A 15,005-nucleotide genomic window follows, 5' to 3' on the forward strand; every position below is an offset into this window, starting at 1 on the left:
GTTGTGTATTTCTTTCATTTATACACTTGGAAAGTCATCAACTCAATGGAAAATAAGGGTGCATTCATGTGCAGTTTGACTTATAAATGGTTGTTGTCAGTGATTGATTTTTGAAAATAAATGTTACATGCTTAATTGTATGAAGAAGTTTGTCCTCTAGTGATCTAAAAAAAAAATATCCCATTTAAAACCAAAACAATTAAACCAGTATAATAGCAAGTTGGAAGTACACCAACACCTGACAGGATTCCAAAGTTGTAGTTCCCCACATTAAACTAAGTAACGTATTTAATCAGAAATGTGTGGCTAGAACCTGGACTTTCACTATCACCAATGAAATGTCGTCTTGAATATGGGGATAAAAACAAGTCATCTATGCTAAGGTCAAAGCAATGTTGTTGGATACCTTTCCCCATTGTTACTCATTGTTTAACAGACCAATCGTTCGGGAAAGGGTAGTTCACTTTGTGTGTTTTCCTTATCTGCTGGTTGAATTTAAACTGAAACGTGTCATACGGGAAGAGATTTAGCTTTATTGCAGGATTGACGTGTTTTTACATTCAGCCACCAGAGGGTGCTGCAGCTTACTCGGAATCTCAGATTCACAATTAAGGATGAAAAGGGTTTTATTCAATAACAACAAAAACAAAATCTTTTAGGCAATAATTTTAATCCATTGAATGGCATACCTGTGAATATTGAACTGGGTTTCCTGTGACGTAGTCTTATATACATCACACAAACTCATGCAGGAACAACTGGTCCAAGCACATTTTAGCACCATCATGTGGTTAAACACTGACATATTTCACATTGTCACTGCAGTATTTTGTTGAAAGCCCAGCACACCCACAGTAAACCCACACGTTATCTTAATTATTCCCCCTGGAAAAAGGCTTCCGTGTACACACTGCAAGATTGACATCTCCTTCACTCTCCTCTTATTTTGTCGCTCCTGTTAGGGCAGGAAAAAAAAAACCATCCGAAAAGTGACACTTTATCATTTTTTTTAAAAAGGGTTTTTTTTTTTTTTTTTTTTTCCCAGCATAGCTCTGCACCATCGTCAGCCTGAGCAAAGATCTAATGCCTGTGTCCAGGGCCTTCAAAAACTATGGAAACAATTATTTTGGAGAGTCAAAGCTTAGCCCCCCAGTAATGATACTTCAAAGAAATCTTAGTAATATAAATTTAAATCAATTGTATAATGGACATTTTTTTCAGAATACAAAAAAAGAAAAGAAACGAGACTAATGAGATTAAGGTATTTAATTTTTCAAACAATGCTGTATTAAGACATGAATTCATTCAACACAATCTTTTGAAAGTTTAAATTTTATCAGTCTATGAAATACAATCTGGAGTTAACCTCTCACAGACACAGTAACACAGACGCGCGCACACACACTAAAACATTGCAAAGATGTTTACCGTCTTTAAAAAAAAAACATAAAAAACATTAATAGATATTGTAGTTCTGTCCAAAGCTCCATATTGTTTTAGAGCTCCCCAAGTTTGATCTGCCTCACTCCGAGCTACAGCTGCTAATCCATTCACACATTATTGATTAGAAATATAAGCTATGAGAGAGGAGTGCCTCAACAGAATATTATCTTTTGATATCAGAGTTCATAAAGGCAGTTTCGGGGATTTCATTATAGCAAAATAAGAGCAAGCATCCCAACAGGTGCTTGTGTTAAACTGAGAGAGAAGCAATTATTTCAAGTGATTACAAAAAAAAAGTAAAAGTACAGAACAACTTCTGTAACAAGCAACACACAAACCAGCCTACATTCAGTCTGCCAAAGGCCACTGAAGAATTTCTTTCTGTAGGCCACACACAGATGGACAGCCACGGTTTATATTTGTTCAAATGCTTATATTGCTTATTAAAAAGAAATGTCATCTGAGAGAAGTCTCTCAAGACGATGTTCTACACCTTCAGCGCTCCACCTACAACTCAGTGGTGCCTCTTTCTTTCTGATGCCAAACTTGTTCAGAGCTTAAATGAATTCAGCAATCAACTCTGTTCACGCTCATGGTCAGACTGACACTGACTCTGAGAAGTCCGGGAGGTTCTTTTAATGGCTGTTGGTACAAAATAAAATAGCACTTTTACACCTTAAGGTGCTTTTAGGGAAATCAACAAGCAGAACTACTGTGTTACAAACCACAACCCATTATAAGATTTTCTGTTGCATTAAGTTAGGCTTAATATTTGGAAGTGACTGCCTCAATCTAGTTGACGACGTACTGCATTACCTCACCCAAAACTACATGTAGATATTCATCTATTAAGATAAACTCATATTGAAAAACTTTTATTGGTAAAATAAGGGTCTTCCTTAAAATAAACATGTCTGTTATTATTTGCAATGCTATCCAGAGACAGTCAGCACAAATCAGACAATAAAGATGATTAAATAAAAATGATGGTATTGTGTTTTGCATTATTTTTAGTTAGACATGATCTGCAACTGCAAGTAGTTTGATGTGCCTCACTAAGCTTGTGCACCATAGCTGAGGTAGAAACACAGTTAAGTATTCCAAGTAAATTGTATTTTATGCAACAGGAGTTGTGTTTTAAAAGGAGAACTCAAACTATTGTACACATCACAGTCTGTTTTTAAACTTCATTTGTTAGTAAGTGCACTTACTGATGTTACCAGGCAACACCTGAGATGTTGCAAACAAAATGTCATGCACAGGAAATGTCAGCTCATCACTCTCTGTATTTAGTATTTGGGGAAACACAAAGAGTACTCCAACGATTTAGCATTGAAGTTCTATAACATGGTCGGACTCGCAATGGAAAGTAAAACAAAAAAAGTATCAAAATCGATGCATAACATCTTTATTCCAAACATATTTTTTTCCTTGTTAAAATCCGATGGCTACATTACCCACAATGCAACGCGACTGCCGACAGTTTGGTCAGAGATTCGGGTGTGTTGTGCTTGTAGGGGCTAATGTAGCCTTGAGCTGCTAGCCTCATGCAGAGATGAGGAGCAGCTACAGAGATCTGGTAAGTTCACTTCTTTCTTACTCCACACCTCCCAGATTGTTTTCATTTTCAAACGTGTAGTCTTCAGCCCCAACTGACACGGACTCAAGTGACATCAATTAATCACAATTCACGCAACTCCTTTTGGAATCACAAATGGCTTTTTCCACATATGCAGTAGTACCCCCAAGATGTGTAAACAGACTTTGATGTGAATATCAGTGGAGTTCCCCTTTATGGACTTTCATACCTGGTGACAAAAATGCATAAAACTTAAGTTGTCAAGAAATGATGATTAAGTAGTTGTTTTTGCCTGTATTCTGGAATTCTCAATTATTAATTGATCGATGCACTTTCCCCTTACTAAATGCTGCCTTTTTTGATAGCCAGCTGCCAATAACTTCATGCAAGGGCCATCACGCCCGTCACATCACCACTGCACCACCTGTGTGATGTTTGCCGTCATCGCCTGAGCACATTAACAGCCTGTCAACCCCACATAGGCAATTTACACCAGAGGCCAGATCCAACACCCATCTGTGAGTCACCACAAGTGTCTGAATCAAAGCCACATCAGACTCTTCTGGTAACAAGAAAGACATTATTTCATGTCTAGATAACATAACTCAACAGAAATGCTGCAGTAATTGACAGTCTACACACACACGGCTGTTTCACTATAACCAACTACTTAGACTGATTACATACTGAGGAGTTTGGCGACTGCTGAGTGAATAGGGAAAAACAAGCTCCATCTCTCCGTTAACACTCAATGCTAGCTTTGACCTCTCTGCCTTAAAATACATTGTGCTTTGACTAATAGAGCAATACACAGTTTCATATAAATACAAATCTGTATTATAGATGTACATTCACTTTGATTTCTCAATATAGACCAATTTACATGTTTTATAAAATAGGCTTCTCAGAATATATGAAGCTACTTTCCCCACTACAAGATTACACAACCAACATCATTCAAGAACAAGTGCTTTTCTAATCTTTGCTGCAAGAACTTACATTTTCTGAGCAGACATCGCACACAAGAGTTAGAATTTGATCTGTGCACAGGTACTAAGTTTACTCTACAAACACGTTTTATACGTATGGCTTTTCACTATGCTGGCTCCCACTGTGAGGAGATCCTTTACACGTCACACTGGATTAATTGGACACGTGTTAATTTATTTGTTATTGCATCTTTCTGAATGGATTGTCTGTCGATCGTTTTTAGGGAATATTCACGGTGCCAAAAAAGCATTTAAAGTCCATCTATAGGATATTCTGAATTTGACTTAAAGCAACACTAGAGAACTTTTCCCGCTTCGGAATTGTCCATTACATTACATTGTCCAGTTCATTCGAACTACAGATCCGCTACCCGATCTGGCAAACTTGCATAATGTAATGTAATGGACAATTCCGCTTCCAACCTGTAGGGGGACCGAAGCGGGAAAAGGTCTCTAGTGTTGCTTTAAGTGGCACAGGACATAAATCACCATATTGAGAAAGAAAATATAGTTATGCCTTTTCTTCATGAGATTTCAAGCAAGAGACAAGTGTGTGTGCGCTTGGGGGGGGGGGATCCTTAAATCTCTCACTGTCCAAATCCAAGGCACTGCTTTAACTGTAAACATGGCAGATTGATAAAAAATTATGATTTGACCATAAAAAGCATAAGTGCCAGAGCTCCTAATAGATTGTAATTGTGACATCTGAAATGTAAGTCATGGCACATGACAGATATTCAAGAATAAAAACACATTGGATAAAAAGGGGAACACAACTTTGAAACAGTACTATATACTCTATTTTAATGGCTTACATGCACACCAAGTATCTGCTGAAGATATATTTGTAAATGTGTGTTTACTGAAGTGAAAGTGCTTTCCATGTCCATTTACAGTTTGTTTTATAGTCTCACTATAAAATTAACGATCTATTCATATACTCTTTGATTAAACTCTCTGCCCTAAACATATACTGCATTCTTAATAGCTTTCCTTTTGCCTGTATGAAATATATCTTCTCAGCGACTTCTAGCAGACTACCCCACTGATCACTAGCCAATATTCCTTTCATAATAACCAAAAGCTTTTTATAGTGACCGTTTTGCACAAAAAAAATACAGTTGTGCTCGTTTAACATGAACATGTCAGCTTCTATTTATAAACACATGAACTAACTTTTTGAACAACTCCATGCAGATAAGATGCATGATCCGAGTGACAAAAAACCATCTTGACTTTAAAAATATCCACCTGTTGGCGTTGGAACACTGAAGCACTAAACAAAAAGCTTGATTCATGTTTTGACCTACCCATTGCTGACTGATAATCACCAAGCTACTTCCTGATAACACTGTCTCATACTTCTACCGTACTGCCTGGTATACGAGCACACACACACACACACACACACACACACACACACACACACACACACACACACACACACACACACACACACACACACAACAAAGCAGGCAGTTAAATTATAGTCAAGATCTATAGAAAATGCCAAGCAGCTGGTGAAGTCGGCTGATTTTTTTGAATGTATATACAGAAAGGAACATTGGTTAGTGTTCTGTAGGAAGAGTAAAATCTTTATAGTCGCCATGTAAGCAATATTCCATTTGGCCTTGATTTATACCCCCCTTGCAGAATATGCTGTGAACTTTGGCAGAGTGTACAGATAAAAATATATTAAGTCATATATTAAGTCTCATGTGGTTCAGCTGTCCTCTCCAAAGTGCCTGATGAGATGGAGTCCTCTGTGGTATTGCAGAGTCGCCCTACATTAAATCTTTCCACTGGCCTAAGACAATTTATGAACCGTACCACACTAAGAGCTGTTCTACTGCAATCCCCTGAACAAACACTTCTCACAAAAAAGATCCACACTAAAATAGCCTAAGAACTGAAATATAATACAGCAGAGCAGATCACTGTGGTAGGAGGGTGAAAGGACCACGAAAATGATCTCCTTTAATCACTATAATCTCAGTGACACCCCCCTTTCAGGTTTCTCCAATGTGACAAATATCCCGTCCCCCCCCTCTCTCTCTCTCTCTCTCTCTCTCTCTCTCTCCAAAGGTGTCATTGTACTCCCTAACACTACCACCCAAATATACAAACCCCCCTCTTCAAACAAGGACTCCACAGAATAGCATATATTGCAATATAATGGCAATATAATTACAGTAAAATTAAGAATACCAGTAGGCTAATACCAATGCAGAAGCACTACATATAAATAACAGTTTTTTGTATTTTGTAAATCTATGAAAACAGAGAAGTTTAGATACAAGCCTGATGAATCAAATAATAAATTCACCTAAACCATAGAAGAAGGAAAAAGGCAAAGCAGGAGATTTCACATTACTGATTCTGAGTACTGCACATTTACGAGACTTCGGATTGTTTATTTTTTTAATCATTTATTAATTTTTAAACTGAAATCTATTTTTGCTTTTGAAGCATTCAAGGCTTACTTGCTGTGATTAAGAGTTGCAACATCATTTGCCATTCAGGCCGGAAAAAGTTAGTGAAAGCCGGCCTCAGGTTACTGTCTACTGTACATAAACTAAAGATACTTCAACAAGCTACTTTTTCCTGACTTTAATGTCCCTTTGTAATATTTTATTGTACTAAATCCTTCCTTTAAGCCTCGCTGAAATTGTGGGAGCCCCAAAACATTGGGGGTTCACAAGCCACTGCAGATGGGCGTTCCAGCATTTTATTATTTGACGTCCATGTGTGCCGGTGGCAATACACCGAATGGAGGCTATATTAGAGACCTGCAAATGATTCAGATCTAAGTGTAAGGTGCTACCTATTTACAGCTTCATTTCAACATACAGTATTGGTGAATAATGCCTTCCTCAAAGCGTACTGTAGAACCACACAGGAATGTTTTTTTTAAACATACTTTAGAATTAGGAACTAATCAGTTACGACTGAACACAGGTCCACCAATTAAAGGAAATCAAGACAAGAATATTTACAGTAGAAATCAATACACTGTAGATGGTATTAACATTTGATTCCAGAGATAATGTTATCTAGGAGCCTCTGTAGAAATTGTGGAGTGTACATGTAAGCTGGAATGGATTGAAAGATTGTGTTGTGTATGTGTGTGTTTGTCTATGACAGTGTGTGTGTGTGTGTGTGTGTGTGTGTGTCTTTGGAGCATGGGTGCGTGAGTGAGTGAGAGCGAGCTGGAGAGAAAGGGAGGGAAGTGTTGGCATTTGTGTGCATGCGTTTGAGAGAATTTCGGATGCACTTGCTTCTCCGAACCCTGCTGGGTTCCACACGCTGACCAGAGCAGCTGTTCCTTCACCAATTCATGATGCAGTTTCTGTTCAACGTCATGAAGTACACCTGGCTGCTGCCTCCAGACCGCACTGATGCAAAGAACACCTGATGAACAGCACAGACACAAAAGGATACGCATGTCTTCAAACAAACAGCTACTATTAGTGACTTTACTGTCCCAAACTTTAAGCATTTTCATCTTTCTCACCTTGTCATTTCTCTCACAAAGGAACTTCAGCCTCTGAGCTCTTTTGTGCATGAAGACACCATCCAGGTGGCCAGTCTCTACAGAACGGATCTCAATGGCCTTTTCTCCCCATCCCATGATCTGGTTTGAGCAGATATGAGCTGCAAAGGAAACATGTAACATTAGTACTGGGCAATCTGGTTACAGTTTGTACAGAGGATACATCCACTTTTATAAATGTCCATTTAAGTTTGTTTTTGGATTTAACCCGCACCAACAGATGTGGGCATCTCGCCCCACTGCAGGACCACGTCCTTGATGATGCGTCCGTAGGTGTTCACATAGACGCCCTCGTCTTCATAGCACAGCAGCATCTCCATGCCGTCTGAGCTGGGCAGGAAGACAATTGCGTGCGGCATCACATGGCTCTGGATCTGTTTGACATAAAAATAGAAGTAATGAGCTCCTGTAGGTTTCACCTTTCCCAAAACACTGCTGTCTGACAGATGTAAAACTCACATGAACTGGGATATAAATGTCATAGTTGTTTCCAGAGTCCACGTCGATGGCATGGAAGCCAGCACAAGAACCGTAGATCACCTTCAACCTCTGCCCCTCCTCCACAGTCAGGTCGACCAGGACAGGCCTGTGTGGCAGGTCTGCAAAAGACTGGTTAAAAAGCAGTGGAGGGGGTTTGGAAGCAGTGGGTGAGTGAGAAGATAATCAACTTTGAATGCTCTTCTGGTTGACCGATCTCGCATAACTAATAGGAAAGGGGGAGACTTACCTTGAAGGCCATGAATTTGTGATAAGGTTTGGGCGCCCAAGCATAGACTTCCACCGCATTCTTCAAAGCAATCACCAGAAACTTTATCCTCTCGTATTTCACTAGATAGAACAACCACAAGGCCATCTGACATCAGATACTTGTAATCAATAATTCACTGTGCCAAATGCACTTATGAGAACTTCTCCAGAGTGGAATAGACAGCAGTGATAAAACAGCCATCATCTGTCACTCACCCACTTTGTAGTGCACGCAGCCCTCCATCTCCCCCACAGTGGTCCAGCCCTGCTTCTTCTCCACCTCAGGGTCATTGTGGAGGATCTTGTTCCTCAGCCAGGCCAGGTAGTAAACACGCACCTTGTTTTTCTTGCCTTAATATACACCGTGAGAAATCACTTACAAAAGGAGACTAATATCAGTAATGGTTTAAATCATATTTTGACCTAATTAAGATTTGCAAACTATACACAGAAGAGCTGGGAGTCACATATCTAAAATTAATTGAATATGAAACTAGATATAGTCTGGGATTTTGGTTCCCATATTTCGTAATATGCAATTTAAATTGTCTTCCCTATGCGGGAACGTGCAAGGGCCCGCTTAATGCTGCATGTAGCATTCATTTTAATTATCTGCTTTACAGTTACTGACACACAATTCTAAAGTTGCGTTTTAGCTGTGCAAACATGTTGACAGCATTTTCTGCATTTCTGCTCATTATTAACACTATTACTGATTGTTTGAATGATTTTTATGTGTTAATATCTGATAAAAAAAACAAATAAATCAACAAAATATCAAATTATTAATTCAGTATATAGTATATATAAACATACTGGTATTTCCTATTTGTTAAAAAATATTGTGATATTAGCGTTTATCAATACCTCCAGGCCCTAATACACAGTGCACAGAAATAAAAGCTTTCCTGCAAAGCAAAATAATCACTCTGAAAGCATTAGCACAATTTGCCATCTAGTGTTTGGCATCCCATTAAAGACGGTAGTCTTATGCCAAAAGTACAGACAGCTTTAACCAACTGTAGTGAGAGCAGAATGGTGATGAGCAGCAGTAATGACCTGATATGGTGATGAGCAGGTTGAGGCCCTCCAGGACGTCCATCTGTTGGAACCTGCGGGAGTTGATGAGGGGGTAAACCTTGCCCTGACCACTACGGTCCAGCAGCTTCAGACCGTTCTCTGTGCCCACCAACAGGTTAACACCTGGGGACACACACATGCACAAATTAACAGCTTTTTCATTTTGCATAAAATGATTGTAATTATTGCCTTTCTAGTCACAGCTCAAAGTATGCTGGCAGTATACCTGTGTTGCAACACTTGTTTGTAATCTTGTTTGCTTTCCTTTTCTATGATCATTTCCACATCATAACCTGCAGCAACTCTACCACCATGATATTCCATTTTATTTACAGGAGGAATAAAAAAAATACAGCTTTAATGAATGTGTGATGCAACTGTGGTGACATCACCATATAAGCCTATTTGAAGATAGAGAAAAGAGACTAACCCTTTTAACAGCAGACGCTGTTCGGAAAATATAAGATAACCTTTTTTCACCAACAAGTAATAACATCGGCAAAAGATGGCACTTATGGAAAACCGCTTGTGTAAAGAGGCTGGAAGAGCAGGTATTTATTTCATAAAAATTGCTTTGATAATGAAAGCAGAGACGAGTTATTGATGACACACTATGTTTTGAGTCTGTTAACTCCAGAGATTTGAGTAATAAGTTAGTTTAAGGGATCTAATGACGCTTGGTGTTTAATCTTTAACTACTGAAACTGTTCTCACCCCAGAGCGCAGCACACAGGATCTCAGAGTTGAACCTCTTCTTGTACTTGCGGATCTCAGGTGTGTCATTGGGGGGGCGCGTGTTGGTGGGATTGACATTCACCATGGATCCTTTCCTCACCTCCATCTTCAGCTGCTCAAACCTCAAGCCTAAACAGGGAGGCCGCAATGGAAATGGTTTAATTGAGGAAAGAAAACACAAACCATGGTACAAAGGCTTGGAGCTAGACACAAATCTCCCATGGTCCTTTTTTTTTTTTTTTTTTTTTAATAAAATAAAAGGTAATAATTGTAATGTAATAGACAATATTCTCTCAACAAAAAAAAAAAAACTCAGCACAATTTCATTTCCTAAAGTATCTTACTGCACAAGAAATGATGTCCAAGGTTAAGGTAGTAAAGAAGTTCAAGAGGTTCAAGAATCTCCAAGCAGATGTTGCTGCAAGTCTGAAAAGCTCCTGACTCACCACTGACAGATATGTTATCCCCTGTACCTCCTGGTGTCTGGTACATGCCCAGATCCACAAAGGTGGTGAAGGAGGATTTGCCAGATGCTTTCACCAAACCTCTGGACTGATACTGGTGGAGCAGAAAGGGTGTTTGAGTTGTACAGTGTTGTTTAAGTCAACATCATGACAAAATGTTAAAAACTGATATTTCCTGTGCCTATGTGGCATTAAAGGGGAACTATGCAGGTTTTTTTTTAGCTTAATTTACCTTAACTGAACAGCTTCGGAGTCATTGGAATGGTTATATGACTTTTTTTCGGGTTGAACGGTGGTCGTCTCGCTTACCCATAGCGCCTGTGAGCGGAAAAACCACCCTTGCGACTTTCGGCTGGCGAGCTTCAGGAAGTATCGCGTGATATCAGGTCTCGCGATGTAACGAATTGCTTCACGGCACGGTACACATCCAGGAACCGACTAGCTATAAGAACAAGGTAGCGATGGAGTTTTTTTACACTATCGTCATAGCTGAGCTAGCAAAAAAGAAGCAGAAAGCTAGGAGAGCATTGTCGGAGGAACAGAGAAAGAGGAAACGGCAGACTGACCGAGCGAGGAGTCAGACACGAGTAAACATCGGACCTGCGTTTTCAGAATGGGGAGAACTGAGACAACTCTTGAAAGTATCTTTGGGATAAACTCAGTTTAATCTTTGTATTTCTTGTTATTCTGACCTCAGGATGTTTGCTATTGTCTGTAAAGGTTTTTATTATGATCGCTGTCTGTTACGGGCTTACTAGCTAGCTTACTAGCTGTCTACCTCAGTGGAAATGGCTCTGTGCGTTCGTCGGCTTCTATGAAAACAAATGCACATGACCAGAGGAAGAAGATGGCAGGGGGGAGAGAGTCGCCAATGAGTTTTTACAACAGTGTTGCCAAATATCTATTCCGAAGCTGTAGGGGGAGCTCTATAGAGAAACCTGCAAGCAAAAAGCAAAGAAATTGCCAAAACTGCATAGCGCCCCTTTAAAACCACAGTTTAAAGACCTACATTTTTGATGATTGTCAACTAACAGGCTGAACTGATTGTCATGAAATTCAATGTGTTGAATGGCAGAAAGGGAACACAAAACAATAAATCAGGAATTTAGGACTGATATATTTAGCATCAGTATAACCTACATCATAAACCGAGTCCTTCCCAGGGGAGGAGTGAGTGGCTGAATCAGTGGGGGAGTGGGAGGGCTGCACCACATCTGGCAAGTTAGTGTATCCATTATGGCTCCGCTTCTCTGGGGTCTTTCAGGTAAAAGACACACACACACACACACACACACACACACACACACACACACACACACACACACACACACACACACACACACACACACACACACACACACACACACACACACACACACACACACACACACACACACACACACACACACACACACACACACACACACACACACACACACACACACACACACACACAGAAGTGAAGAAACATTCGTGACCAAACTTGCTTTAAAAAGTCAAGTTCCTGTTCTTAACACTGGGAGAGCCAGCCATTAATGTTTATTTTATGTTATTGATGCACCACGTACATGCAATGGAAAAACAAAAACACCCTTTGTCTAGAGTTCTCTCCTGCTTTCTGTCACCATAATCTAAATAGTTATCGGACCAGTTCAGCCTTTAGCTGCTGTCAATTCAATTTTATTTATAGTATCAAATCATAACAAGATTTATCTCGAGACACTTTACAGATAGAGTAGGTCTAGACCACACTCTATAATTTACAAAGCCCCAACAATTCCACTGATTCTCCCAAGAGCAAGCATTAGCAGTGGCTAATACGACAGTGGCAAGGAAAAACTGTCCACAACCAAAAGTCGTCTTCTGGTTTTGGTTGAACAAGAGTTGGAATGATTTACTGCCACATTAGGGAAAAAGGGGAAACAAAAAATATAGTATATTAGTAGAGTATATTTTTTGAATGATAATGAGAATCTAAAACACTAGTTTTAAAACTGACAGACTATGAAAAGACTAGAGAAGATCTATCTGCACAGCTTGTAAATCTTCAGAACAAAATATGCAAACTGAAAGATCACGCAAGGGCCACTTATTGCACATTCAGTTTTTGCATACTAAATCATATGTGGTAAAATATATATGCCATCTGTACATGGTGTTCTCACAGATATATTTCAAGAAATTAATGAATTTCCTTAAGATAATCTACACCTTCTATTTTGTCTCAGTTAAAACCACCTTTTTCCACATACTCAGGGGTAAATGAGAAGAATCTCATTTGCACAGTGGTATGAAATGTGATCTGAAGAGGATATAAATTGTCTAGTGGGTGACACATGTAGGGCTGCCACTGTTCTAATGTGATGCAGCTGATTTTCTGTGCTGTCAGTGAGACTCGATTGAAGACTTTCTTTAAAAACAGAAATCATATTTACATTATGTAGTAATCGGAATCCTCTGTATGATGTTTGTCATTTTAGTTATAACTTAAGTTAAAAGGTCCAGTGTGTAACGTGTTTAGTTGTTCATTATCAAAATCTGTGTTGCCCGTTCACAAACTTGTACTTTTTCTTGAATATTTACCACCACTATCAATTCCAAGTATTCCTTTCGGCTTGAAATTTTACATTTGCATGAACTGGGGTAGACGCTCCATATTAATGCGCCATCTTGAAATACGTTAGCCGGTTAGGATAAGACATACAGGATATACAGTACTGCTCTACCTTTCGCGTTTTCACTGTCACATGATAAACTCACAGGTGCTGCTAATGCTGCTAATGGGTATCGTAGCTTCCCGGCCCCAGCAAGTTTGAAGAAGGAAACATGGAGGACCACACATATTCAAAATCCAAATTTTAGGAACAGGAGTCTTCTTCTTCGCCCAGAAAAAGAAGAAAAGATATTGAAAAGAGCAAGAGACCGGCTTTTTGAAGCGGGAAGGCTACCGTAGCTGTAATAGGTACTTTGAACTGCGTGGTGCCAGAGAGTTGATTGCGATATATGATCTCAACGCTAGATGGGAGAAAATCCTACACATTGGACCTTTAAGTTAATGACTCCAAATCTTTCCCTGATATTCAGTTGTGTCACTGTAGCTTGGCACAAATATTTGACGCTTATTGCATATTAAAATGCATAAACACACAAAACTATTGCACTTCAGTGAAGGGGACACTTCCCACATTCAGCCCATCAGGAGCCACCTGCAAGATGTGTGCTGTCTTTCACATAATATTGCTGTCTCTCCAAAAATATCAAAGATCTTTGCCAACCTAACACAGGGTGGCTTTGGGCATATACATAATAAAAAAAAACATTCAGTTGCAGCATTAATGACGAACAGTTACTGATCCTCTGTAAATGTGTATTAACTGGCTTGCAAAAGTTCTCATGGTCAACTTTGTGCTGATCCTGTGAGCCTCCCAGCAGCACTAATTTTTCCAAAAACTCTGAAAATTACCAACAACAGATGTGCAATATTGAAGCTGATAGCAAACTTGGCACTGTAATGTATCTGTGCTCCTCTTTTATTAATTTATTCCCAAGTGCTTTTATTACAGTGGTGCAAAGCATTAAATCTACAAAGGTGCTCTTCAGTTAGAGCTAGGCGATATGGAAAAAATCTAATATCACGATATTTTTGACCAAATACATCGATGTCGATATTGCGGTGAAATTGTAGGGTTGACTATTGACTATTGGTGCTTTCACAAAATATTAACAATGAGAGATTTGATAAATAATCACCAATAATGTGGATACAATGATTAAGCGGGTAAAGGCAAATAATAGAACAGCTAGAACAGTCTGGTAAGTTCAGAAAATTACATCACTCTACTGTAATGTAGCCTTTAAAACCAGGAAAAGACACCACTTGTCATATCACGATATCCAAAATTTAAGACGATATCTAGCCTCATATATTGATGTCGATATAATATTGATATATTGCCCAGCCCTATCTTCAGTGAAACCTGACGATCATGTTTTGGGCATCTTCATTTTTTCTGTTATCAAACTTCATTAAAGATACATGGAAAAAGGCTCCACATAATATTCTTCATTTGGTCATTTAAGTGTGGAAAAAAAACACCAAAGAACAAAGTGGACCCGGTGCTCCTGTCAGGCAGCTTTGTGTCTGTGATGTGTACTGTGTTGATTTTCCATCAAGTCCCAATGCATTTTAAGCATCATTACATACACAGATGACTCACCCTCTGCACCAGCATGGTCTGATCGCCATAGCCCCCAGCTTGCTCTCCCTCTCCCCCCTCGCCTTCGTCTTCATGAACCACCATGGTGTTGACTGAATCAGTGTCTGCGTCCCTGTGACTGAAATCAATAGAGGAATAGAAGTCAAGGATGACATAAGACCTTAAGCTTGATAATGGGAAAGAGTGAAAAGAGACAGT

At 39.3% G+C, this 15,005-nt stretch overlaps 1 protein-coding gene across 4 annotated transcripts in view; it reads right to left on the reverse strand.

The window, feature by feature from the left end:
- Nucleotides 1-1,251: 1,251 nt before the first annotated feature.
- The window catches only part of mink1 (misshapen-like kinase 1), a 34,967-nt gene continuing 21,213 nt past the window's right edge, over nt 1,252-15,005 (reverse strand). For all 4 annotated transcript variants that reach the window (XM_039777797.1, XM_039777796.1, XM_039777795.1 and 1 more), the window contains 11 exons: nt 14,808-14,925; nt 11,731-11,847; nt 10,573-10,684; nt 10,106-10,255; nt 9,371-9,514; nt 8,528-8,662; nt 8,292-8,392; nt 8,024-8,173; nt 7,779-7,938; nt 7,526-7,665; nt 1,252-7,422 (listed from right to left, as the gene is read on the reverse strand). In XM_039777797.1, coding sequence (XP_039633731.1) covers nt 7,339-7,422; nt 7,526-7,665; nt 7,779-7,938; nt 8,024-8,173; nt 8,292-8,392; nt 8,528-8,662; nt 9,371-9,514; nt 10,106-10,255; nt 10,573-10,684; nt 11,731-11,847; nt 14,808-14,925 — 1,411 coding nt within the window. In that variant the 3' untranslated portion in view covers nt 1,252-7,338. The remainder of the gene's footprint in view (nt 7,423-7,525; nt 7,666-7,778; nt 7,939-8,023; nt 8,174-8,291; nt 8,393-8,527; nt 8,663-9,370; nt 9,515-10,105; nt 10,256-10,572; nt 10,685-11,730; nt 11,848-14,807; nt 14,926-15,005) is intronic.

Source organism: Perca fluviatilis, chromosome 16, assembly GCF_010015445.1.
Source record: "Perca fluviatilis chromosome 16, GENO_Pfluv_1.0, whole genome shotgun sequence".
In the NCBI taxonomy this organism is placed as follows: Eukaryota; Metazoa; Chordata; class Actinopteri; order Perciformes; family Percidae; genus Perca; species Perca fluviatilis.